This window comes from Siniperca chuatsi, linkage group LG22, assembly GCF_020085105.1.
Source record: "Siniperca chuatsi isolate FFG_IHB_CAS linkage group LG22, ASM2008510v1, whole genome shotgun sequence".
NCBI lineage: Eukaryota > Metazoa > Chordata > Actinopteri > Centrarchiformes > Sinipercidae > Siniperca > Siniperca chuatsi.
This window is the reverse complement of record NC_058063.1, coordinates 1,018,857-1,046,833: the sequence shown is the minus strand read 5'-3', so window position 1 is coordinate 1,046,833 and position 27,977 is coordinate 1,018,857. Positions and strand designations below refer to the sequence as shown.

Genomic DNA, 27,977 nt, shown 5'->3' with positions numbered 1-27,977 from the left:
GTGCGGAAACAGGCGGAATGATCCCTAAAAGCTGGCAGCATCAGCGGACAACCGAGACCAACACAGACACAGACCAGCATATCTTAGAAATAGGCTACTGTCCACACAGGACTGAAGAGATGGGGGACAAAGCGGGTACCAGGTAAGATAATCATCCAGTTGGTTTCGTTAACTCGTGAGGAGTAAAAGAGAACTATCCAAGCTCCGTTGAAAACCGGCTATTTAAACCTCTGTTGTTTGTCGCCGAAAGTAGCCTGTATCCAAATAAACCACTGGAATAAATGATATATGTATATAATAGCCTAATTATTCCATCTGTAGGGTCTACATTTGACAAACTCATAGCAGTGCAGCTGAATTTAAACAGAATCTAAACTGATTCACATGACTCGTTCTCCGCAGTGGACTTTTGAGGACTGAAATTTGAAATTCTCTTTCAATAAATATCGATTGATTGTAATGTCGAATTGTTGAGTGGAGGCCAAAAAAGTCTAGTCTTGTAGGCTATGCAGCTGTTACATTTGACTGTAGACGGCGTCAAATTACCATAAAATGTATACATTTTGGGAGTCTGGCGTAACTTCCTCATGTTCCCAAAGTGATGGAGGACAAAATCTACAGCCCTCCTTCCCTCCAAAAATATATTCAAAAGTTTATCTGAAGCTAATATGAAGCTTCAGCCTAAGTAGTAGTATTTGTCTAAGTTAGACAAATCAAGTGGATATCTTCCAAAGTTAGTCGTTTTAGTACAAAATTCTCTCTTTTTGTTACCTTCTCTCCATTGCGGCTCAACAGGGAAACACAAAGTGAAAATTTTATACTAAAAAGACAACTTTGGAAGATATCACTTGATTTATCTGAAGCCTCATACTGTATTAGCTTCAGATAATACATTTTTGTTTTAAGATGAGGACTGAAGATTTTGTCCTCCGTTACACTGAAAATGTATTATGAAGGGATGTTTTAATGGCCAGTATGAACAAGAGGAATGAGTAATTCAATTCAATTCAATTTTATTTATATAACACCAATTCATAACAGAAGTTATCTCATTGCACTTATAGAGCAGGTCTAGACCATACTCTTTATAATATTAATGACAGAGACCCAACAAATCCCACCATGAGCAAGCACTTGGCGACAGTGGCAAGGAAAAACTTCCTTTAAGAGGCAGAAACGTTGGACAGAACCAGACTCAATGGTGGGCGGCCATCCGCCGCTGCCGTGTTAGGGACTAAGGGATCTAAGGGATGGTTCAGGACTCACCCAAGCCAGCCCTAACTATAAGCTTTATCAAAGAGGAAAGTCTTAAGCCTAGTCTTAAATGTGGAGAGGACTTATAAGGGACTTATTCGGGCAGCCGGATAGTAAGGAATTGCAGTAGTCCAGCCTAAAAGCAATGTTATGTAGGTGAAAAGGGCAGTCCTTGAAGTTTGTTTGGGAGTTAAAGGATAAATCCTGATCAAAGATAACTCTGAGGTTCCTTACGGTGGTGCTGGAGGTCAGGGCAATGCCATCTAGAGTAACTATATCTTTAGATAATGTGTCTTGGAGGTGTTTGGGACCAAGTACAATAACTTCAGTTTTGTCAGAGTTTAACATCAGAAAGTTGCAGGTCATCCAGGTCCAAGTTTAGTTAACTGGTTAATTTCATCTGGCTTGATCGATAGATATAATTGGGAATCATCTGCATAGCAATGAAAGTTTATGGAGTGTTTCCTAATAATATTGCCTAGAGGAAGCATATATAAGGTGAATGGAATCGGTCCAAGCACAGAATGTTGTGGAACTCCATGACTAACTTTGGCGTCCACGGAGGACTCACCGTTAACATGTACAAACTGAGATTGATCTGATAGATAGGATTTAAACCAGCTTAGTGCGGTTCCTGTAATGCCAATTACATGTTCCAGTCTCTGTAATAGGATGCGATGTTCAATGGTGTCGAACACAGCACTATGATCTAACAAGACAGAGACAAGTCCATTGTCTGATGCAATTAAAAGGTCATTTGTAATTTTCACCAGTGCTGTCTCTGTGCTATGATGCACTCTAAACCGTGACTGAAAATCCTCAAATAAACTATTGTTATTTAGAAAGTCACACAACTGATTGGCAACTGCTTTCTCAAGGATCTTAGAAAGAAAGGGAAGGTTAGATATAGGTCTATAGTTGGCTAAAACCCCTGGATCAAGAGTGGGCTTTTTAAGAAGCGGTTTAATTACAGCTACTTTAAAGGATTGTGGTACATAGCCTGTTAATAAAGACAGATTGATCATATCCAGTAACGCAGTGCTAACTAAGGGTAAAACGTCTTTAAGCAGCCTAGTTGGAATGGGGTCTAGGAGACAGGTTGATGGCTTAGATGAATTAATCGGTTGACAGGAGCAAAGCAGCCAAAACACACATCATGCTCTACAGCTGTTTCCAAGGTTCCTGTGTTTGAAGACAAGTCGGCACCGGTTAAAGGCAGGACTTGATGAATTTTTTCTCTAATAGTTAAAATTTTATCATTAAAGAAGTTCATGAAGTTGTTACTACTGAGAGCTATTGGAATCCATGGTTCAATAGAGCTATGATTCTCTGTCTAGCCACAGCACTAACAGATAGACATCTAGAGTAAGAATTTTTGCCTAATGGTATGTAGTCCAGCAATAGCAGTCCATAAGTTATTAAATAATGGTCCGATAAAGAAGGATTCTGTGGAAAGACTATTAAATGTTCAATTTCAATACCATATACCAGAACAAGGTCGAGGGTGTGGTTAAAACAGTGAGTGGCTTCATGTACACTCTGACAAAAGCCAATTGAATCTAATAATGAGATAAATGCAGTACTAAGGCTATCATTTTCAACATCCACATGAATATTGAAATCACCTACAATAATTACTTAATCTGTTTTAAGGACTAAACTTGTTAAAAACTCTGAGAATTCAGATAAAAATTCAGAATAAGGACCAGGATAACAAATACACTACAACAAATAGAACTGGCTGTCGTGTTTTCCAGGTCGGGTGTGAAAGACTAAGAACAAGGCTTTCAAATGAGTTATAATTTAGTTTAGGTTTAGGGTTGAGTAATAGGCTTGAGTCGAAGATGGCTGCAACTCCACCTCCTCGGCCAGTACCTCGAGGAATGTGAGTATTACTATGACTGGGCGGGTGGATTCATTTAGACTAACATATTCTTCATGCCCCAGCCAGGTTTCAGTAAGACAAAATAAGTCAATATGATACTCTGATATTAGAGTACAGCAATCAATGTTCATATGGGCACCTGACTATTGTTTTAAGTTGTTTTAAAGCAGACTTTAAATCACCTGGTAACCTTGAATATTTCTTTTTGAATTACATGGAATTTTGCCATTAGTTTTTGACATCTTTAGCACATAGATGTTGATAATAGTTGACTTGTATTAAGGTTGGCACTAGAGGAATACTCTAAAATAGGTGTCTAAAATAGGGAAGGGTTGGATTTTGATTATTTCTTGTGTAGTGTAAAAAATGGGAAATTTTTGGCATTAGAAATAAAGCCAAGAGATTTTGTTTTGTCTGAAAATCCAAATTCAGAAATGGAGCAGCTGAGGTTCGCTGCTGAGCTTATAAAAGGGTGTAGAATATATTTTTCTTTTTTGTTACAGATGATGTCTCTGCAATTGCAGAGCCTGCCCATACACTATTAGTGAGACTATAACAGGGTTTCACTACTAACAATTATAGTAGTGGCACCCGCCTCACCTGAAATAAAGAGCACCTCCCTAGAAGAAACGTCAGAAGAAATGATTACATTTTATTATTATTACAGGAGAAAGGCTCAGTTTTAAGCAAATGTCCTCTGACCTCTGGGAGAGACAGACTGGAGACAACCACTCATGTTAATTTAGATTTGCTTGGGAAACAGAAACACAACATTGTTTTCTACTCCACTCAACTACACAACAAAAGTACTTAGCTGACATTGTCACAATCAAAGTCTGAGTGGCTGTTGGAACATTTCCAAACCTCAAATTTCTAACATTTGGTTATTTGGTTTTCATTTAAATCCAATTGTGGCTATAACAGTCAGTTTACAGCAGTTCATTTTATGAAACTGTAGAGTTTAAGAGTGTGAACAACATTTAAATGACATTGTAGGTTAGTTTAGCAGGGATATATCCTGTCGGCTTCTCCCAGCCTCACATGTTGTAGTGTCCTTGGGCAAGACACTAAACCCCAAATGAGGTGCCTTCGGTGTGTGTGTGTGTGTGTGTGTGTGTGTGTGTGTGTGTGTGTGTGTGTGTGTGTGTGTGTGAATGAGTTAGTTTCTTTGAACTGATGAGAAACTGCCATCAGTGTATGAACGGGGTGAATGTGATATGTAGTGTGAAGCGCTTTAAGTAGTTGGAAAGACTAGAAAGGCATCCAGTAGCTCCATAGCCTGATGAGTTGATGGAAGAGTTTTCACTGAAAGGTTTTATTATGATTAGATGTTTTTTGACTTTAGGATAAAGGGTTGACAGGAAGGGGATCACATGTCCTGCGTTAAGGAAGTAAAGGACATTTTTGTTGATGATCAGGATGTGTATTTTGTCTGTTTTCTTTCCTCAGAATGTAAAAGGCAGCACATTCCTGCACAGGGACATGCTAACGTTCTTAAAACTGCAGATGCTGACTTGGCCTGAATGGTCTTGACAACAGCTCTGCTTGTAGGCCAGTACATTTACAACAATCTTTTTTACAATAATGTTTTAATTTTGTGGTGTTGTGGTCGTACACATGGACTCCAAAGGTTGGCTGATTAATCATAACACTTGGTCACAAAATAATTCCTGGCATACACATTACTGGCATACACTGGACACATTTCCTGGAATACATGTCACCCTCTTCCTGTTTAGCTTCAGCGCAGACACTTTGCTCTTTTTTTCTGCTTTACTTTTGACTGGCTTTTAGTCTCATTTGGAGTGAGTGAAAGCTTTCTTAGCCTGGGGCTAAGTGCAGTGTGAAAAGCCTTAAAATTTACTAAAAACAGGGCTAAAAGGTGCCAGTGTGAAACAGGGCTAAAGTAAACAGAGTAGTCATGCATCATTCTAGAATGTAAGCATTAGTCACCGGACATTTAACCCAGGGCTAGTAGAAGTGCAGTGTGAATTATAGCCCTGGGCTTAGGTTAACCCTGGGTTAACAATGTGTGTGTGAAAAAGGGTTATCCTTGCAGTGTGAAAAGCCTTTTAGACACTAAGACTGAAACAATTCCTCAAGTGACTCGAGTTACTCGATTACTAAAAATTATCCATTCGAAGCTTCATTTGATCCATATAACTACATACAGCACACTGCGTTTCGCATGGATGATTATGATTATTTAAGCATAATGTTACAGTCTATGCATCCAGTCCACAGAGCGGACCCGACAATATATATGTAGTAAAGAATGTAGGCTACGTTAATTATGGCTATATGTAATGGCTAGTTAACAACATAAGTCAATGTGGTGGCTAGTTATGATGTCCCTAAGTTAGCGAGGTTTTGTTCAAGATATTAACCACAGAAAATAAAATGCTAGAGTCAATTTGTGAAAGCCTGAGCTTCATTCATGTTATTTATTATTATGATAGTCACAGTTCATGTCCACTCGTTTTTGCCTCATACAAATGCCACAAAGAAGACAGTAAAAGCTTGCTTTATGCCTGAGCTGTAGTTAGGTTAAAACTTGTAGTTCTGAAACTTAGTTGTTCATTTTAAGAGACCTGTCTTATTTTCTCTTTTGCATATTTACTATTGCTCTTTAATTAAGCAAAAGTATTTCTTATCTGATTACTCGATTAACCGATGGAATATTCAGTAGAATACTCAATTACTAAAATAATCGATAACTGCAGCCCTACTAGACACTGCAGACCTTTTAGGTACAGGGACAATGGTGGCTGTCTTGAAGCAGGTGGGAACACTCTCCTGTGACCGTGATATGTTAAAAATGCCAGTAATGACAGTGGCTAGCTGGTAGGCACATGTTCTTAGTTCACAGCCAGGGATGTTATCAGGCCCAGTAGCTTTACTCACATATACTCTCACCATGGTTCTTCACACGTCCGCTGTGGATACTGAGAGTGGCTGGTCCTCTGAAGGTGGGGCAGACTTGGTAGCTGAGTGTTTGTTTAGGAGATCAAAGTGAGCATAGAAGGTGTTAAGCTCATCTGGCAATGTGGCCCTGCACATGATGGAGACACTCCTGCTTTTGTAGCCTGTGATGGTTTGGATTGCCTGCCACATGTCCTTGTTGTTGGTGTCAAGGTCATTCTCCAGTCTCTCCCACTTTGACTCCTTGATGTCAGCTTTCAGTCTAACTCTAGCGGTGTTGTATGCTTCATTGTCACTTGACTGAAAGGCAGCTTTTTTGGCCCTGTATTGGGCTCTCACCTCTCCATTCATCCAGGCTTTCTGATTGGGGAATGATTTTATTGTCTGTGATCACCACATCATGAACACATTTGCTGACATGTGCTAGATTAGTGTGGTTCTGGTCTGTGCACTCCAAACAGTCCTGTAGAGCTGCTGTAGCTTCATCTGTCCATACTTCAAGTGCTTTTTTCTGATGGTTTGAACCGTTTAATCAGCTGGGAGTAAGTTTGCAGGAGAAGCAGAGAAATGTGGTCTGATTGTCTGAAGTGGGGGCAGGGGAGGGCTTTGCAGCTGCCAGGAATGTTTGTGTAAACGTGGTCCAAGGTATTGTTTCCCCTGCTGGGGGTGAGGACATGCTGGTGAAATTTTGGTAAAACAGTTCAGAGGTCTGTTTGGTTAAAATTGCCAGCTACAATAAAAATACCTGGATGATAGATGTTGTGGGCAGTGATCGTCTCAAGGTCCACTTAATGCAATCCCTGTGCTTCCTTTTCTGATGTTAATGAGTGTTAGTCTGTCATAGGTAGTATGTGCTTCCGTGTTAAAGATGAAAAAAGGAGCTAGTGGCTGCCGTGTCTACACACGCTGCCATCTAATTTTCTCAGGTGTATTGGTAACATAAAAGAAAAACAATCCTTCAACATAAATCTCATTGCCCAAATATTAATCAAGTTATTGCACATATTGGAACTAAAAATAGCAATCAGAAGTGTGAAAGCAGGATATCATTTAACTAAGTGGTGCTGGCAACTGCCCACTTGAACGTGTTTTTTGAGCTGTAAATTAAATTGTATGACTGTACTGTGATGAAACACATCAATGCTGTTGATATTGTTGACATTCTTACCAAATTTATGAAAATTTGCATTTCATGCATTGAAAATGGCTCAACACGCCATCTACTGTTTTAAATCACCCTGAACCTTGCAAGGCCAATGCTTACATAAAGTCGAGCGTTTGGGACTCATTTACATAATGACATTTATATAAAAAAAGTGTTAATGCCCTCTAATCAGATGTGGCCAGCCCATATCCCCCAGCCTTTGAGTGGGAGTCTGTGAAACAGAGCTCATTTTCAAATATATGCAGCTCTAGATGCACCATTCACAAGAGTTTATGCTAGTTTTTGCTAACCTTCTACTTAGTATTTTTCAATTTTGCTCCAGTGTGCTTCCAGCGTGGACACGGAGAGTCTGACAGCAGCTGCTCGTGGCCGGTTAGCTGTCTGTCGCTCATTCTGGTTAGTGTCTCCTTACCTCCCGCTGCACACACGAGGCCATGCCAACTAAAGTGTTTGTCCTGCAGTCCTCTGCTGCATTTTTTAAATATGCTGGGATGGAGGGAGCTAGCAGAATTTGGGGGTGAAGTTACACTTTAAGTCACACCACTCACCTGTAAGCTATTCTGTCACTTGCTGATACTGCTGCCACCACTGCAGCATTTCAAAAGACCCACCTCCGTCCAGCTTTCACCAGTAGGCTATGAGTCTATGTTTTAATATGGGGCAGTTATTATCAGTTGTTTCTTGTATTATGTAAAGCACATTGAATTGCCTTTATGTTTGAATAGTTCTATACAAATAATATTTCTTTGCCTTACAACACAGATTGATGATATCTAACACTGTAAGAGAATCAGAGGATGGAGATGTCCTTAAATTTAGTTTGGAATAGGCCCTTGAGTGTGTTTCTTTAAAAACATTTTTTTATGCTGTTGTTCTTTGTTAAGTGCTATTGCAATTTTCCATTTTAATGATTGATGTATCCCTCACACATGGTCATAGACAGGCCACAAACAACATACAATCTGCTCTGTTCTGTTACACATACAGAGACTGATTAGAGAAAATGGCATCCAGGATCAGTTTTGTGACACTCTGTGAAACTCCAGTACAGATTTAGTTGGGTCTATGATGACTTTCCGCTCCTACAGTTCATTGTGCTGTCAGCCATCACTGCTGCTCACTTTTTGTTTACACTAAACTCAAGGATTGGTTTAGTGCTGCAGTGTGTGTGAAAGACAGGAAATATGGCTTATTTTATGGATTATACAGTGCTATTGGTGTGGATTGGAGATCCACAGTTCCTACGCACAACTTGTTGTTGTCTATTCTAGACACTGACTAACAAGGCCTTTAAGTCTCCCTTGTTTACTCTGAAACACAGGCAGTGCTACATGGACAAATATTTGTCGCTGTAATGGTCATGTGACCAACATATGCAGTCGAAGGCCTCAGATCTTCAGCGTTAGTGAACTATTTGTAGTTTTTAGCACATGTATAGTGGTGGCAATGTTAGCAGTATTGACTAGAGTGTGCAGTTTGTTCATGTTTTAGGTTAGAAATGGGGAGGTGTAGGGGCATCCTGGTGGCCTAGTGTTTAGGACGCACACCAAACGGCACCATTTTGTTATATGTCAAACCCCTTTTTACTTTCAGCATCTCCACTGTAAAAAAAACTTAAAAGGTTTAGGTTAAAGCCTGACCAATACTGGCTTTTGGTCTACATTACCCATAATGCAACTTGACTGGCAACAGTTTGGTTGGACATTTGTTTGTTTTGGAGATATCGGCCGTAGAGATGGCTGCATTTTTTAATATAATGGGACTATATGGCAGTCGCCTTGTGGTGCTCAAAGCGCCAAAATGATACATTTGAAAAACTCAACAGCAATGTTTCTTTCCAGAAATCATGACCTGGTTACTCAAGGTAATCCACAGATCTGTTGTGAGAAGTTTCATGGAGGAACTATTTTGGCAACTCACACCAAAACAATCTAGATAGATAAATAGCACTACAGGTAAGAGGAAAAATATGTATTTTTGATTTTGGGGTGAACTGTCCCTTTAACATAAACACATAACATAATCAAACATGTTTATCAATGTGGTTCTTAAAGAATTGTGATAAAGATACATACAGAGTGGGACATTATACAGTGTAAAAATCTAATTGTCATTTCTCTCTGGTGGACAAACTATGAAATGGAGACACTAAACTACTGCAAACATGTTTTTGATATTAGTGCACTGACGTCACTTCTTAGTTATTGGCCAACATAAAAGCAGATACCAATATCTCTATGATAAACTAATATCAGCTGATTGGCAAGCCAATATAGGCTCTAGTTTAGGTCAGCATGAGGCTAAAAAAAATCAGCATTTTACAATCGAGGAATTTCACAGCTAAGGTGATCCCCAACTGCTGTCAACTCTGGGTGTGCTGTCATGTTGACAAAGTGATCGGATCTCAATGAGTCCGCAAAGCGTCTTGGGTGAATTCACACCTGTACTTAGAGCTGTCCACTTGTGATCAGAACCACAAAAGCTGCGATAAGCTCTAGCTCATGTTTGTGTGTTACTAGTAGTGTATTTTTACTGCTCTAGCTCATTACAGTAAATTTTGTTTGATTCTTTATTATAGTGACTAACTATCTGCTATACATTTAAATGTACACTAGTTCTGCTCAAGCACTCATAGCGCTCTCCTTCTTATAACGACTTTCTCGCTAATTCTACAGTTTACACACTATTCAGTATACTACACACAAGCTACTGTTCTTTAGTTTGCAGCTAGCAATGGCTTCTCTCTCTCTCCCTCTCCTGCTCGGTGTGTCAAATGTTTATCTATTCCTCTGCTTCCTTTAGTGATAATGGTACATATAATAAATGTTGCTTATTTGTAGCATTGGAGGCGAGGCTTAGTGAATTGGAAACGCAGTTCCGCACCATGGAAACTCAATCGTTAGCTGCTGTAGTTAGCCAGCCCCCAGTAGCCGGTGCGGACCGACCAGAGGTAGCTCCTGTTAGCCGTTAAACCAGGGAGGCTGGGTGACTGTCCGAAGGAAGCACAGCCCTAAGCAGAAGCCCACGGCTCACCACCAACCTGTTCATGTTTCTAACAAGTTCTCCCCACTCAGCGACACACCTGCTGAGAAACCAACTCTATTTTGAGAAACATGAAGTTAGAGACACCAGCGACCATAGTCAAATGTATTCCTGAGTGGGCGATGTTGAATCCTATTTAAAACTGCTGGCTAAGGATAAATGTAAATACAGAAAGATTGTTATTCACGTCGGTGGTAACGACTCCCGATTACACCAATCGGAGGTCACTAAACTTAATGTTGAGTCAGTGTGTACATATGCAAAGTCAATGTCGGACTCCGTAGTTTTCTCTGGGCCCCTGCCAAACCTGACCAGTGATGACATGTTTAGCCGCATGGCTTCATGCTGCCACTGGCTGTTGAGGTGGTGTCCAGCAAACGATGTGGGCTTTTTAGATAATTGGCTGACTTTTTGGGGAAGACCTGGTCTGATTAGAAGAGACAGCATTCATCCCACTTTGGATGGAGCATATCTAGATATCTAGAGTTTATTAGTGGACCAAAACCATTGTCCTACATGCTTCTCTGCACTTCCAGAGCAGTTACCCACCCAAATCTCCTTAGTGACGTGTCTGCCCCCCCGACAACTTAAATTAATAAAACCAAAAGTTAACAGAAGAAGAAGAAGAGGAGTTATACATAAAAACCTAAACAAAAATGCTGAAATAGCACAACAAAATAGGAGAAATAAATGTGGACTCTTAAACATCAGATCTGTCATCTAAAGCTGTACTAGTGAACGATTTAATATCAGAGTATCATACTGACTTATTTTGTCTTACTGAAACCTGGCTGGGTCATGAAGAATATGTTAGTCTAAATGAATCCACTCCACCCAGTCATAGTAATACTCACATTCCTCGAGGCACCGGCCGAGGAGGTGGAGTCGCAGCCATCTTCAACTCAAGCCTATTACTCAACCCTAAACCTAAACTAAATTATAACTCATTTGAAAGCCTTGTTCTTAGTCTTTCACACCCGACCTGGAAAACACGACAGCCAATTCTATTTGTTGTAGTGTATTTGTTATCCTGGTCCTTATTCTGAATTTTTATCTGAATTCTCAGAGTTTTTAACAAGTTTAGTCGTTAAAACAGATAAAGTGGTTATTGTAGGTGATTTCAATATTCATGTGGATGTTGAAAATGACTTCGTACTGCATTTATCTCATTATTAGATTTGATTGGCTTTTGTCAGAGTGTACATAAACCCACTGACTGTTTTAACCACACCCTCGACCTTGTTCTGGTAAATGGCATTGAAATTGAACATTTAATAGTCTGTCCACAGAATCCTTCATTATTAGACCTTTATTTAATAACTTTTGAGCTCCTATTACTGGACTACACGCCATTAGGCAAAAACTCCTACTCTAGATGTCTATCTGTTAGTGTTAGTAGCTAAATTTAAGGAAGCAATCCCATCTGCAGTTAATTCAGTGCTATGTCTCAATATAACAGAGGACTCCTATGCTAATTTCAGTCCCTCCCAAATGGACCATCTTGTTGATAGTGCTGCAGACTCACTGCGAACAGCACTCGATTCTATCGGCCCGCTAAAAAAGAAGATAATAAAACAAAGAAGGTTAGCTCCATGGTATAACCCCTAAATCCGCAAATAAAAGCAAACATTGCAAAAACTTGAAAGGAAATGGCGTTCCAACAGTCTGGAAGAATCTTGTTTACTCTGGCAAGATAGTCTTAAAACAGAGCAGAGCAGCCTACTACTCATCATTAATAGAGGAAAATGAAAACAACCCCAGGTTTCTTTTCAGCACTGCAGCCAGGCTAACAGAGAATCACAGCTCTATTGAGCCATGTATTCCTATAGCCCTCGGTAGTAACGACTTCATGAGCTTCTTTAATGATAAAATTTTTAACTATTAGAGAAACAATTCATCACGTCCTGCCATCAACCGGTACAGATTTATCTTCAAACAACCTTAGAAACAACTGTAAAACCTGATATATATTTTGACTTATTTGCTATCGACCTTCCTCAATTAACTTCATCTAAGCCATCAACCTGTCTCTTAGACACCCCTCTTAGACTAGGCTGCTTAAAGAGGTTTTACCCTTAGTTAGCACTTCTTTACCGGATATGATCAATCTGTCTTTATTATTATTCGTCCAGGAATGTTCCATTGTAGAAAAGGAGAAGCTAATATTGGAGAAATATGATCTCTTTTCCTAGTTCTTGTCAGCATACATGACTCAGCATTCTGGATCAACTGGAGAGTCTTTATCGTAGAAAAGGTTTCAGTCGTAGTCATCTGGACACTGTTTTCAGAATCAAGACGTTTCGGCTCCCATCCGGAAGTCATTCTCAATTGTGAATGACTTGTATGTTTGAGTGTGGAGGTTCATTCTTTAACTCAGGAACACATATCTGTTAGAATATTTCTAAACTGAAGGTTCACTTACTACCTGTTTTCAAAATTTTTGATTGTATTCCATGGTCTTCTTGAGAGAATGGAACTTGCTCAGATGTCATTATGTGACCTACGTATAGAACTTTTGGCAAAAGTTCTATACGTAGGTCACATACAGGTGGTCGTATCAATTCCCCTGTCTCCGTTCATAGATGGAAAATGGATGGATAGATAAATGCACCTGACCATATGAAAAGTCACAAGGCTGTGCACATTTATGTAATGTGAACATGGATGACAAGCCAATGAAAATGTCTTTAAAGGGACGATACAGCAAAAGAGGGTTCAAACTAGGCTGCTTTGAGATCTGAAAGACCAAACATAAGCCAGAATCAAAGATGTGATCCTGTTGTTGCATGCGACAGTATATAGCTCAGTGCTTGCATTGCTTGAATAATGTCTGGGGACATTTTCAAACACAACACTGCATTGAATTTGTGTAACTAAAGGTGCGCACACGTTTCAGATCAGGGTGTGTACTCCCTGCAGCCTGCTTCAACCCATTAATAAATTAATCCCAAATCTGAGTTTCACATACTCTGTTAACAAAATATGCTCTCTCCCTCTGTCTATAGAGTCTTTAAGAAGTCCAGTCCCAACTGCAAGGTAGGATATGTGTGTGTGAGGATGGGTTCTTATCATTGTTTCTGTCTCTCTCAAACATCTCCTGCTGTGGATTATCCTAATCACTCCATTTTCTTTCTTTCCCCAGCTCACAGTTTATCTAGGGAAGCGAGACTTTGTTGATCACTTAAACCACATAGATCCAGTAGGTGAGTTTAAACACACACACACACACACACACACACACACACACACACACACACACACACACACACACACACAAATACAGAGGTAGAAGACATGACCTTTAAAGATTTAAAATCCTTGAATCCTTGAGGAACACTCATAGTCTAATCCAGACAGAGACTGACTGAAGTGGGAGGAACTTTTCAATGCACCAATAAAATTCATTCCACTGCTGATCCAAATCTGATTCTGTTCAGGGCATAGACTCTAAAAAACATGGATGTTGTGTCCATGACGTCACCCATAGGTTTCTGAAAAGCTGTTGAAGCACAAAGAGGGCAGCTTCCAGCTGCTCCGGCAGTCGCCATCTTGGCAGTCTCTGACTGCGACTAATCCAAAAATGGGCAAAGAGGTGGAGCTGAGGCAGGCCAAATGAAGCCTGGTTGCGGAACCACCTAGCGGCAAGCCACCTGATAGGGCACCCACCTGTCACTCAAAGCGGCCACGTCCTCATGCATAACTTTAAGCCTTCATATAATTTAAACGGGTGAGTTATAAAAAAAATTCACCCCCCTCACAGTTGTCATGAATGGGAAAATTAGCTATAGACACCAAAACAGTTTTTTGTACCAGGCTGTAAACATGTTTATTTCTGCTGTAAATTTGGGCATTTTAACATGGAGCTCTATGGGGATTAACTCGCTTTTGGAGCCAGCCTCAAGTTCGATGAACTGCAGTTTTTGGCAAAAAAGGTCCCTTTTTAATTTTGAAAATCAGAAATTTACAGGTTTATTGTCAGTAAGATGCCCTCAAACTAACAAGTTTCATGATTTAGGGTGTATATTAAGAGCTGTGACATTTTACTTAATTTATGACTAGATTATGGGATGCTGAGGGCTGCAAAGAACACACAGGTTGTGTGTAAATTTAAGCAAAACAAGGCTGCATTTCTCGACTGCATTTGAGGGAGCCTGAAATGAGACAGACCTTGTTGGTGCTTTATAATGTGTTTGGTTTAGGAATGCATTTTCGCCCAACATGTTAGTGTTTCTTTAAGTAAAATACTGTTTTAGTTGTAGCTAGTCTGAATAATATTTATCATATACATAGACATATACACAACTATACACACAATGTTTTGATTTGGGTTTGATCAACTGTAAATGTGTGTGTGTGTTCTCTAGACGGAATGCTTCTTGTAGACCCAGAGTATCTGAAAGATCGAAAAGGTAAGAAAACGTGAAGATAGACACAAAGTAACAGACTGACTGATATACTGACTGAATGACCGATTGACCATCCATGTCTTCATCCATCCTCAGTGTTTGTGACTCTGACCTGTGCGTTTTGTTACGGTCGGGAGGACATTGATGTCCTGGGCCTTTCCTTCCGGAAGGATCTATACGTCAGCACCGTCCAGGCCATCCCTCCTCTGCAGGAGAGAAAGAAGCCTCTGAGCCACCTGCAGGAGAGGCTGCTAAAGAAGCTGGGTCAGCATGCCTACCCCTTCAACTTCACTGTAAGACTTCTTATTATAATAAAGCTATTTTCATTAATAAATTCAGGATAATAAATCTAGAACCAATCTAATATTTTGCAATATGCCTGTTTGACATAAGACAGATTGTGACTCGTTAATTATAGAGGCTAAGGTTTTCTTAATTCTACTGGCAAGAAAACATGAACACAACCTCAATCTCAGTTCCATCCTGAAACTACCATAGACCAGCATACCCAGCCCTTCATCTCACATGACCAATAATAACTCTACTGATGTTGCAGTCAATTGGACTTCTTCAGAAAGACATAATGTTGTGGCAGTCAGTTTGCACAGATGACATGAAAAGTGAAAAGAACAAGATTTTAAAAGTTGCAATTGGTGTTACTCTGGTGAAATAAATCATATATAAAAAGTAAAACTGTATATAAAAAGCGATAGTCAGCAATAGGCCTGGTGGGAAAAAATCATTGAAAGAATCCATGAGAGTGGCATCATTAAGACAGAGAATCCTCTGAAGGATTTCCCTGAAGTTAATCAGTGTTGTGACCTTACCAGTTATAAATTGTAGGCTTCTTTTGAGATCCTTGTGTTATTTTGAAAAAGATCTTTTAAGATATTTTGACCAAAAAAATCCTGTTTGTAGGCAAAATCACATACTCATCTTCATAGAATATGAAGTGTTTAGTGCGTTTAGTGTAGTGTTTAATACTAATCAGCTCAGATACTTACTATTACCCATTTCATATTCTGTCAAGTGAAGTGAAGTGGACATGAGTGGGTATGTGCACTATAAATAGTTCTACACTACAATACTAAAGTATTTTAGTGTACAACAATACTAAAAAGCACACATACCTACTCTCATTTAGCTCACATTCTGTGAAGTGATGTGTAAATAAGTGACTTGAAGTGAAGTGGATAAGACTATGTGCATTCTTCTGTATTATAGTGTATTTTAACACTAGTCAATTCACATACCTACTTTTACCCATTTCACATTCTGTGAACACGCCCTGTTTAATATATCAGAGTTCTCTATTACTGTAACAAAGACTTTCCCTTCGGGGATCAATAAAGTATTTCTGATTCTGATTAACAGTGCACATACTTACCCATTTAACACTATGTGAAGTGAAGTGGGTAAGTGTTGGTATGTGTCCTGTTTAATTTCCATAATATTACTAAACAGAGCACATACTTACTGTTACCTTTGTCACATTCTGTTATGTGAAGTGAAAGGTACTGAAGTATGAAACAGTCCACATACCTGCTCTTACCCATTTTGCATTCTGTGAAGCAAAGTAAGTGAGATTAAGTGAAGCACTAAAAATCTTCAGTCCTCTTACTCATTTCACATACAGTAAATGCACTGTGTTCTGTATGACTATGCACCTAGAGCTGTCATTTGGATTTCACTTTGTGTGTTTTGGATGTGTCAGATCCCCCAGAACCTGCCTTGCTCAGTGACCCTCCAGCCAGGCCCAGAGGACACTGGGAAAGCATGTGGTGTGGACTATGAGCTTCGAGCATTCTGTGCCAAGACTGTGGAGGAGAAGATCCACCAAAGGTTCAACACATTCAGACACCTGAGACTACAACCTAACTAACACTCCTAGACAGATATTCAGTGGTGGTTCTCTATGGAACATTAGAGACTTGGCACTGAGCAGTTTCTCCTTTTGCATGATGAATGAAACCAGCTGCCAATAGCTAATATTTTGCACCAGTTTGGAATGGCCACTTTTTGCTTTACTGCAGTCCCTGTCACTGCTAACTGTGCTGTTGGCCTGTGGAGGGTGTAGACATGTTACCTCCGTAAATGTACATGTATATGAACCTGCTGTGTATGTAGGAACTCGGTGCATCTGGTGATCAGGAAGGTTCAATACGCCCCAGAGAAGCCAGGTCCACAGCCGATGGTGGAGACCAGTCGCAGCTTCCTGATGTCAGATAGATCTCTACACCTTGAGGCCTCACTGGATAAGGAGGTAACATACTCACACACTTTGATGTGCTATTTGATGACTGGGATACACACACTGCTAAGTATCTGTCTCTCTCTAGCTGTACTACCATGGTGAGCCCATCAGTGTCAATGTCCAGGTCACCAACAACTCCACTAAGACTGTCAAGAGGGTGAAGATATCTGGTAACTCCACCTGCTCTTACACACTCACACTCTTGTTTCAATTATTATTACTTCTTAAATTTTGCACCACTTTTATTGTTATTGGGTGCTACTATTAAAGTCAAGTATTGCATCTTGAATCTACAGTAATCTGACTCAGAACTGACTTGGAAGGCAGATTAGGGCTAAAGGAAGTACTAAAATAATTCTCCTCTCCTTGTCTCAGTTCATCAGTATGCTGATATCTGTCTGTTCTCCACGGCTCAGTATAAGTGTCCAGTTGCCCAGGTTGAAGAAGAGTGAGTTCTTCTTCTTTACTGTTATCCTCCTCTTCACCTATGCTTCATTCCATTGTTTATTCCCTTGAAGATGTATTTTCTAGGGTTGGACACCATGAAGATATATAATAATGTGGGTGATATTGTACATCTACAAGAATTATGGGTATAGCCCAACTGAAACTGGATTTTTGAGGCAGATACAGATATCAATATTTGAGAGTTTAAAAAATCCAGCAACAGTAATAAATAATTTCTTAAAACATAAATACATAACATAAACAAACAATCTTGATACGGATCCCTTAGATTTGCTTTTATTTTTTTGTTAAGAATTGTGATTAAGATATAGCCTGGGAACGTCACCAGTCCAGATTTGAAAAGTCACACGTCACGTGTTTCATTGCTCCGATTGGTTGTAGGTCTGGACCTGCGTCCAGGCTCACAAAACTCAGATAAAACTGTTAAACTAGGCAACGCTGATCAAATATGAATCAAGATTCTGTTACTGCATTGCCTATTTCAAATGTTTTCAGAAACACATTTTAGTGTACTGCTTAGCTATAATTTAAGAAAGTTTGTGACCAGGCCGCCATTTTTTTCCTGCTTGAAAATGGACCAAGCACCGCCCCAACTTGCCTTTGTTGCTCAGTGCACATCACACGTTTCATTGCTGTGATTGGTTGTAGATCTATCCAATTGCGTCCAGACGCATTTTGGTCTGCACCCGTTGATAACGCCCCTTGGAAATCGAAAATGAACTGAGAGGTTCTGAACTGAACTGAAATTTGCAAATTAGTGTGGCAATTCCAGGCTAACCAAGATACACACTATGCAGGACATTTTACAGTGTAAAAATCAACTTGTCAGTGCTCTCTGGTGGACAAACTGTGTAATGGTAACACATTTTCTAAATTACCCCAAGCCTGGTTTGGCATTTCTTTTTTTTGCTTATCAGCCGACATATACACCACTTCTAATATATCTGCAAGAATCTAATATCAATATATTGACCTGGTCATCTAGCCCTAAGGTATATTGGCACTCTTAGCACTTCTCAACATAACAACATTCCACGGGGATCAATTTTAGGCCCTGTTATCTTTACAATCTATATTAATAACCTAGGCCAGCATGTTAATAATTATCAATTGCATTTGTATGCAGATGACAATATTTTATATGCAAATGCAGACACAATTGAGCATTAATTTTAAAAACTACCAACATATCTTACCAGCTTCTCGAAGTATCGAAATATATTATATCCCACGTGGGCTTTTAGTGCAGACTTTTGTAGTCAAGAATGAACTTTCCTGCTCATTTGTTTTTATAACTTACTGCAAGTGTTCAGTATGTAGCTACAGAAAGAACTAATGGATCACTCTTTAACTTTCCCATTTCCTTTCCTATTTTGCTCCTCTCTCCCGGACGTTTACCCCTACCCCCAACCTCAGTGACCAGGTTTCTCCCAGCGCCACCTTCTGCCAGGTCTACACTCTGACCCCTATGCTGGGTGTAAACAGGGAAAAGAGAGGCCTGGCCCTGGATGGAAAACTAAAGCATGAAGACACTAACCTGGCCTCCAGCACCATGTACACAAACATACACACATGCATCTGACAGAAAAGGGTTTACTTTTTATCCAAACAAGCACACAAACTCATGGATATGTATATTGACGAACATGTACATTCAATGTTTTTCTCATTCCTGTTTGCATGTACCCTGTGTGTGTTGCAGAGTAAAAGAAGGGACCAACAAGGAGATGATGGGCATCCTGGTTTCCTACAGAGTCAAAGTCAAACTGGTAGTGTCTCGTGGAGGGTAGGTGAACCTTTGGTTACGAGGGTAACCCCGGTTCTCTGAAAAGTGAGGTATCTCACTATGGCAGTGGTTCTCAACCTGTTTGGGGCCAGCTCACACTTCTCGGTGCAGATTTTTATACTATCTGACTTTGAATTGGTTGTTTTATTTCTAATTAGTCTACAAAATAAATGTTTCTTTATATTTATAATGCATCTATAGGCCTGTATTTTCAGACAAGTTAATATAGCCTAGCTTTTGGCATTCAATAGGGCAGAATTGATTTAGCAGATTTTGAATGGAGTTTGGTCTGACATTGTTTTGTGCTATTCCAGCAAATTAAACCTGGTAAATGTCCCATGTTTTGGGATTTCACATTTCCATTTATTCATAGACTCATTAAAGGTGGGGTATGCGATTCTAATCCAATACACGTTTGCTGGCTGGTTTGCTGGCTCTGGGAAACCGCCTCATCCTCTGGCTTTTAGCTTCTCAGGAACTGTAGGGACAGTTTGCTAACCCACAACCTAGCTAAGCTAACCTACAACCTAGCTAACGTTAGATACATTACTTGCTGTGTCGTTGTTTGCTCTATATCATGGTATTTGTCATGGTATTGGATTTCTCCAGAATTGCATAGCCCACCTTTTTAAAGATGTTTAATGAAGACTTTAAAGTTCATGACTAGACAAAACCGTTTTAGAATGCTGCAGAGAAAAGTTGCAGCAGGTATCTCAGCTGGAATCAAGCGTTGCTGTGACTCAGCTTGTCAGGTTTTAGGAGTCAGGATTATTGTTTTAGAAAATTGTTTATTTATGTTTATTATGATAAATATAATGTATAGTTTGTGTTAATATGCTTTGGCAACGTTGTATGCAGTCATGCCAATAAAGCCACTTGAATTTAATAAAAGGCTCTCCAAGCCTTTGCGGCTTCCCCTGTGGCCTATGAAAACACCACACCATTGAAACTCTGTGGTTTCACTGCAAACTTGCCTGTAACCCTAGGCAATTGTTGTAAACACCCAGGGGTGAACTGTGCATGCGTGCCATTGCTTTGCCTTGACAGGGACCTGAGCAGCTGTGCCCTCTTGCGGCGACAGTCTACACTGCACTTTCTGGTTTTCTCTTGAATCATACACTGCACCCTTGGTTTTATGCCTGGCTGGGCCTGGCCCTGGGAACCATGCTGGTGGGTCGCTGGCTGCTCAGGTGACTGGATTCTGGGGCCATTAATGGTCTCGCCGCACCCTTTCACCGCCACAGCCCCAAAACCCAGGCAGGTTGGCGGTGGTGGGCGAGGTGTTGTCTTGCAGGGAAGGCAGAGATCGAAGGCCTCCTCCTGCTTCTTCCTCAGGTCAATAGCCTGCTGCATGGAGGTAACCGCCTCCCCATACAAGCCCTTAGCCTGTGATGGGTCAAATGGGGAATCCATTATGACCTGCTTATCCTGGTCTGGCAGGCTGGAGAGATTTAGCCACAGTGATCTCTCCCCTGCCACATCCAGGCCCATGACACGACCATAGCCCTGAACTGCTAGCTGTCTAGACACACGGAGGATAAGGTCCGAAACGACGGATATGTCATCCCAAATAGCCAGATTTGGAGAGCCCTTATGTAAAAGGTGGCTCATGTCCTTTATGCACGCGGGAACGGCGGGCATAAGCTGCCTAGCGGAGACCTGACGAGAAGGAAGGTATCTAGAGATAAAGGCCAGTCAATAGCCAACCTGGCCCATTTACACACCTCGTGCAGGTCGACTTCACGGGGGACAGGGGAAGGCTGCGCTTGCCCACCGAGGGAGCTGCTGGGCCGCGCCATCTGAGCGGGGGGAAGAATGGCATCTTGATCATCCTCATCAGTCTCATCACCGAGGAGGTCCAAGTTCACATCATCTAAACAGCTGAACAGAGGGGGAAATTCCGCATCGGGGTCCTCCACCATATCCCCCCAGCAAGAGCTAGCCGTAGCTGTCTTTCCCTCATATCCCTGGGTCTCGTTGCAGTGTCAGAAAGGCAAGGATTGGCTTTTGAGGCCGCCGACACTCGCAAGCGGCGCTCCAGAATCCTCACCGGCATGGCGCAACAGTGCTCACAGGACTCAGAGTCCGCGAGTGCCTGGGCATGCTTAACACCTATACAGGTGATGCAGAGGGGATGGGGTTCTCTCCCCTCCTCATCTCTATTAGCTGCTACTAGCATAACACACCAGAATCTCTGAGCGAACTGTCGAAGGGTCAGTTGCATTGTGAGTCATTTAAGACGCCAGATTTTGACAAGGAAGAAGAAGAATGTATTGGAATTAGTGTATTGAGTGTGTGTGTGTACGTGTGTGTGTGTGTGTGTGTGTGTAGGGATGTAGCAGTGGAACTTCCTTTTGTCCTGATGCATCCCAAACCTACAGACCAGCCCAGCTCCCAACCACAGTCAGGTAGGATACAGGCACACACACACATACACACTTCATAACAGCTCACAGTGGAGCTGTGTGAGCTGGGAGGATTAGATTGTAATTTAATTACTGAATGTGTTCTTGTTTGTAGTTGCTCCAAAGGCTGATGCTCCTGTGGATACAAACCTCATAGAGTTTGACATGCAGTAAGTTTGTGAGATGAGATTTAAACGATTTTTTCACCACATTTTTCACTCCAAGACTCAAGAGTGTCTCTTCAATTGTGATTTGAGTCCTCTTATCATATAGCAACATTATTTACTAGATTAGAGAAATGTCACATGTCACTGTATTAGAGAGCGGCAAATGGAACCAGGTGATGCTATTTTTGATCAGTGGTTACACATGTTCTATAGTGAGATAAACAAAATGTTAGATTTACCAAGAATGGCTTTAAAGATGAAAAAGTGCATATATGAATCTTTTTCCATATAGTCAGTGAGGTCCATCCAGTTAACATGTATACATTACAGTGATGAGTTTATGATCCAACATTCAAAATAAAAGGCAGAGATGAATGGTAGATAGCATGCATGCATATTTAGGGTGCCATCTTAATCTAATAGAGATGGAAATGTGGTCTAAACAAGATCTTTTCTTGTTGCAAAGGGAAAACATTTATTTAAAACATTTAAAAAAATAAAATAAATAAAGATTAAGTTGAGTTGAGTTTTGGACCACTAGTAACACTATGGAGCAATGTTTTTATGAGTGGGTCCCCACTTTGTTGTTTGCAAACAAGCATGCGGACAACACCAGTGGTTTCATGCTGATTGACAGTTGGTGGCAAAGCATAGCAACACACCAGGAAAGGCAGGGAAGAAGACTTGTTGTCAATATAAACACTCTGAACCAACTTAGTTCATCTTTACTGAAACTGTTTCTGTAGTAATGTGTTGTTTTTATCCACATAGGTGATGACATTATTTCTCTTTTTAGTACTTCTTCTCAGGTTGACGACTTTGTGTTTGAAGACTTTGCTCGCCTGCGGTTAACAGGGATGAAGGATGACAAGGATGAGGATAAACCCTTCAGTTAGCTGCTCCTCCTTCACCAGCAGAGTTACTTGTCTGAGTCGAAGGTTACACGCAACTCAACCCCAGAACCCAAGAAGAAGAAGATGAACAGACAGCCAGACTTGTGAGGACAACCTCCTAAGTCTTGCCACATGCTTTAATTGTACTATTTACTCTGTATGGACTACTATACGTCTCATCTTAAGGAGCAGTCAACAAACTAAGAAATCTGCTGTTTGCTGTCTTACATATATAGACCTATCATTATATTGATGATAGGTCAGTTGTTGTATTCAGGTATCAGTGAATAACATTAGCAATAACAGAGGAACCTCTAACTTTTACTGCTTTCTATTGATTTGCCCTTAACCTCTTTATAATGAAATAAATTTAACGCATGTTTATATCTGGAGCAGAACAAGCTAGAGGGCAGTGTTAAATGAATAAACAGGTATTATTTTAATTTAGTAGTTATTTTTTGTATTTTTCCATATCTTAAGTTGTATGGAACACATACGGATTTTTCTGTTGAACAGCCAGGAGTTCTGGCTTTGGTCTTCCTGTGTGAGATCAGCTTTTCTTTAGTGCACCTATACAAAATACACTATTATTCAGTGATAGATAGCTCTATGTAATTAGTGTGTTTTTCCAGGTCCAAAATTGTAAACCAAGTGAAAGGGAGGGAAGATAAATAGATTTTCACTTATTTGAGACATTTTCATGCTAGGTGCACAGTGCAATCTGTCTCTTCTGGATCTAGACAAAATCCTAATGTGTATACAAGATATTATCCCTGTGTCCCAATTGCATACAATATACTCTGACCATATTTTGAATATGCAGTTTGAAGTGTGGTATTAATGGGCACTGTAAAAAGAAATTGTTGACAGAGGAACAAAACACAGTGTGTTGATTGGTTCACCACTTTTGTCCAGAGTCAACTGTCTAGACTAGACCCTGACTGATACTGGATTTTAGATAGCAATACCAATATTCATGTTTTTTTAAAAATCTGATAATTTTAACAAACATTTTTGATAAAGATCCCTTAAATTTAGTTAAATTTAAGAATTGTAACCAATCTATGCAGAGCCTGCCAATTCATCATTAGGGCTACAATCTCCTGTAATCCTTCAGTAGTATGGATTTGGGACACAGTGTAGGGCCATAGTGTGTATACAAAAACTGTTAGCTGGAGGACCAGAGCCATTGGTGTACATGGATTATTCTGTCTACATCATTTAACATGTAAGTGCTATACAATCAAACATAAATTCACTCGACTTCTTTAACAGTATCTTTTTGTCTTGGTCCCCACACATCTAATTTGAGCTGACAATTACAGTGAAAAAGATATTATATCCTACAGTGTCTCCACTTGGCACAAAGTCTTTCCTGTGTCACAGTCAGTGTTCGTCAGTGTCTCTAAACAAGCTCTCGTGTTTTTCTATCTATGAAGATGATATTAGATTATGAATAAATCTTGAATACATTTTTCTCCTTTTTCCATGGAGTTCTAAATATTAGCTATTTAAGTGTAAGCTCTAGAGCTATTATCATTCTAATCAAACCTGAGATTTATAAAATACTCAAAATGCTACATGGTAATTTTAAAACAACTTAGTTAAGCAAACATATTACAAGATCTACTCTATCAGATTTATGTTATTTTCTCACTCAGTAAAATGAAATAAAATGTACAATAATCAAGTGTTTTAACTAAAAAATGTCTTTATTTGTTGCTTAAAACATAACAAAAGTTGTTACAGGGCTTCCACCTGTCAAATGGAGTGTGATGTGATCTTGAACTGATGTAAAACAGGACAAAAGCTTTTGAAATTACAAGGTTTAGTGAATTGTAAGATGCATGGTACATCCTTAAGTGTGCAGGACAAATATAATTACATTTTGAGAGTTAATGGGGGTAGTTTAGTGTACGTAACCGAGGTTTACTTTCACTGCACTGTGAAGCGTCTTCCTGTTAAACCCCATCCTCTTAACGTCAGGCTTCTTTCCACTTAGCCCTGATCTAGGACTGCCATGCAGTGTATCAAGGTCCTGGATAGCCATTTCCTGGAACATGGACATTTCAGACACTGAGCGGCTCATAGAATTCATTACAGGAGGTCAATTGAAAATAGAAACTCACTGTATGGTAGGTAATCTTCTTAGTGACTTTTATGGTGGCAAAAAACTATAGATAGGGTACAAAGTAACAACAACGACAAATTACCCAGACTGAGAGAGGTCTCATCTATTAAAGCCAAAACAAACAATGTAAAACCAAATATGGCGCAGGAGTTCTTTACCAAATGGATTGCTGCTCGGCTGCAATATGCTCAGTGCAGCCACTGGTGACTGGAAGCTATATACACTACTGAATAAAATGGTTGTCTCCTCAATATATCTTCCAACCCAATACCTCTATATCGCTGCCCTGTATCCAATTTTTCATTGATTTAAACAATGTAATGAATGAATAAATTAATGAAATGAAACAAAATGGCAATTCAGTCTGATTATCAGGCTACTTCTGGCCACCAGTGGCAGCAATAAGTGCACTACATCTTTGATCTTACATGTGTTGTGCTGCCTTTAATGGAGGAGACCTTTCTTGGTCAGAGTAAATCACATTTGACTTTGTTACTATGCACCCTAGCACTGCCTTTTAACTTGTTAAGAAGATTGTATACCATCCAGTGAGTTAGTGTTTTCAACATTCTTCCTGTAACAAATTTTAGGAGTTGCTGACTGATTGAAATGGTCTTCCAGGACTGTGATACACATTATGACAATCCTGGACAGTCCAGAGTTACTTTTCATTGTGCTCCATCAGCCTTAACAGCTGTCCAAAAGACTTTTAACAGTGCAAAATATATGATGCTAATAGCAAGATATGGGCAGGTCTTTTAGACTCCTTATAAATTAAAACTGTTGGTAAGTAACTTCTAACATTCTCAAGTGTGCAGAATATGACAAAACTGAAGCTGAAGGAAATACTGAGAGCGCATTTCAGAGTAAGTACAAACCAAATCAGGGTACTTGTGCTCAAAGCTTAAGAGTTTGTCCCTGTTCACTCTCAATTCTTGACCTTTGTCACTCGGTATTTTTGTCACTAATAATATTCCATACAGCTGAGGTTCTATTGGTGGAGAAAATTGTACCTCTGCTTTATTTCTGCTGGATTTCTCCCTGTATGATCACAGCTCCAGAGAATCCAGAGCCTGACAAGTACTGATAATGCTGAAACATTTGGTATAAAATTTCTTTAGGATGCATTAGAAGTTTCTTAACAAGGTCTACATATGGCCTGCTATGCACATAAATAGGAAAAATGGACCACCAAACAACAAAATATACCAAGAAGTGCAACATTCTCTACTTAGAAAATCTGAGTTCTTGTATATAACAAAAATAATTCTTTTGACTTTTTCTTTGTGTTTCTTGTGATCTTTCAGTATTTGTAATAACAATAAAAAGTATCTATGAAAAGATTTTAAGGCTGTTGGTAGAAGTGGAGAATGAGGGCAGTTACAGTCACATCAGGTATCAGAGTGAAATGTTGCTGTAAGCCCAGTGGTCACTGTTCCATCAGACAGCCAGCTTCCCTCTCTGCTCTCATGTCTGCTGCTGCTCCAGCATGACTTCACAGGTCCGTCCCAGTTCTCCCAATTTGACCTTGGCATACTCGGCTCTGTTCAGTGCCATCTGACAGTCCTTCCTGGTTGAATAAGTGGAACCTTCATGAGGTTGACCAGTAGCTACCTGGGGAAAAGACAGGGGAATTACGGCTTTATTCTGCTGCTCACAATATGATGCACTTTGACTGATTACATATTTACTGTAGTATTGGACAATACTGCGCTTATTGTCTATAGGAATCCCACTATGAGATTATATTTGTTTCAGTAATACTAAGCAATTTCTTTAAATTATCAAAAAAATAAATATAATTGCAAGAAAATAAAAATAACTTAAATTTTTTAAAAATTACCTGAAAAGCAAAACCTACAATTTAATTTTATTACATACAGTCTACTTTTCAGTTTAAAGTTACGGTTTTGTTTCTTATCAGCTTTCAAACTGATATTTATATTTATATATTTAACTGTAAAAACTACTAAATATGATAAATATAAAAACTGTAAAAACAATACTTGAGACAATAAAGCTATGTTGTAGTAGCAGTGGTCTCCAGGGTTATAATGCACGAATAAAAAGATACTACTACTTTGTTTGACCTGTGTGAGGTAACGAATCTGGGCGCTCAGTTCGCTCTCCACTCGGTTGACGGAGCTCTGGAATTGGACCAGCTGTCTGTCCAGGAGGCTGGCATTGTGTTTGTCTTTGGAGAGTTCCAGAACTATATTACCTGCCGGGGAAAGCATACAACAACATATGAGTTTTATGACCAGACATCTCTCTCTCTCTCTATATATATATATATATATATGTAGACACATCAGCTAGTCTGATGATCACATTACCTAGAGTCAATTGATCCATTGATCATATAAAAAATATTGAATAGTGCAGATTTAAGAAACATGTTTTTCGGGTAATGGTCAAGTCCATGACCAGATTAACCTACCTACCGATGCCCCCTCCCCTCCTCTAACACAAACATGAAACCAACCCAGAAACCAACTAGTGGTCCTATGCTGAAATGCCACCTGGCCATCAGATTTTCTGTCTGTTGCTTAATAATGCAGGCCCTGTCTTTGTTGATATTGTAGTTTAATGGTAAAACTTTTCAAACAAATTTGCAGTCAAAAGTCAAATGTCCAAAAAGCAACTGACATGCAGTGAACCTGGACTTTTGGGGTCCTTGGGCCCGGGCAATTGCCCAGTTGGTAATCCTGCCTTGGTTACGTTTTAAACATAAAAGTCATGATTAACGTTACATGAGAGGAATAAAATCCTGCCAATTAACACAGAGCACAGATTCCGCTTGTTGGGCCCCCCAATTATTGGGCCCTGTCTGATACAGATTCTTAGGGCTGTTATAGAACAACCACAGCAGTACAGTCGTTGTGCTGTTCAGTGAAATCTCTCCTTACCGGCACACTGCAGGATCATCGCTATCTCCTTCTCCACCTCCTCCAGAGCTCTGAGCCGCTCGTTAGCCATGAGTAGGCAGGAAATAGCTAAAGTCAACAGCTCTCCAAGAACAAATTCTACTGAACATTAACACACAGTGTAATCAAGACAACTCAGGTCTGTGTAGACAGGAGTAAATCTGAATCTGCTCGACTCAATCCACCGCTACAAGATGAAGCATGAAGGCTGAAGCTACACAACAACAAAGAGTTCAATATCGTTAAATCGACGTCACCTAGTCGCACACTAG

General features: G+C 39.9%; 2 protein-coding genes across 3 annotated transcripts; one reads left to right on the top strand and one right to left on the bottom strand.

Moving 5' to 3' along the window:
* Positions 1 to 23,090, top strand: LOC122869985 (arrestin red cell-like). 2 transcript variants are annotated; one of them, XM_044183510.1, is made up of 14 exons: positions 1 to 142; positions 13,274 to 13,304; positions 13,411 to 13,471; positions 14,633 to 14,677; positions 14,771 to 14,967; positions 16,389 to 16,516; positions 16,802 to 16,937; positions 17,014 to 17,098; positions 17,304 to 17,376; positions 18,813 to 18,950; positions 19,099 to 19,182; positions 21,514 to 21,590; positions 21,703 to 21,757; positions 22,551 to 23,090. In XM_044183510.1, exons 1-14 carry the CDS (start codon positions 18 to 20, stop codon positions 22,648 to 22,650), a joined length of 1,335 nt encoding a protein of 444 aa, XP_044039445.1. In that variant the 5' UTR covers positions 1 to 17; the 3' UTR covers positions 22,651 to 23,090. The 2 variants fall into 2 exon arrangements, with proteins under 2 accessions (XP_044039445.1, XP_044039446.1); XM_044183511.1 differs by lacking the exon at positions 18,813 to 18,950.
* Positions 23,091 to 24,333: 1,243 nt separating this feature from the next.
* med11 (mediator complex subunit 11) lies at positions 24,334 to 27,965 on the bottom strand. The gene is made up of 3 exons (XM_044183531.1): positions 27,688 to 27,965; positions 26,869 to 26,999; positions 24,334 to 26,392 (listed from the first exon to the last, which is right to left on the bottom strand). Exons 1-3 carry the CDS (start codon positions 27,755 to 27,757, stop codon positions 26,246 to 26,248), a joined length of 348 nt encoding a protein of 115 aa, XP_044039466.1. The 5' UTR covers positions 27,758 to 27,965; the 3' UTR covers positions 24,334 to 26,245.
* Positions 27,966 to 27,977: the final 12 nt, after the last annotated feature.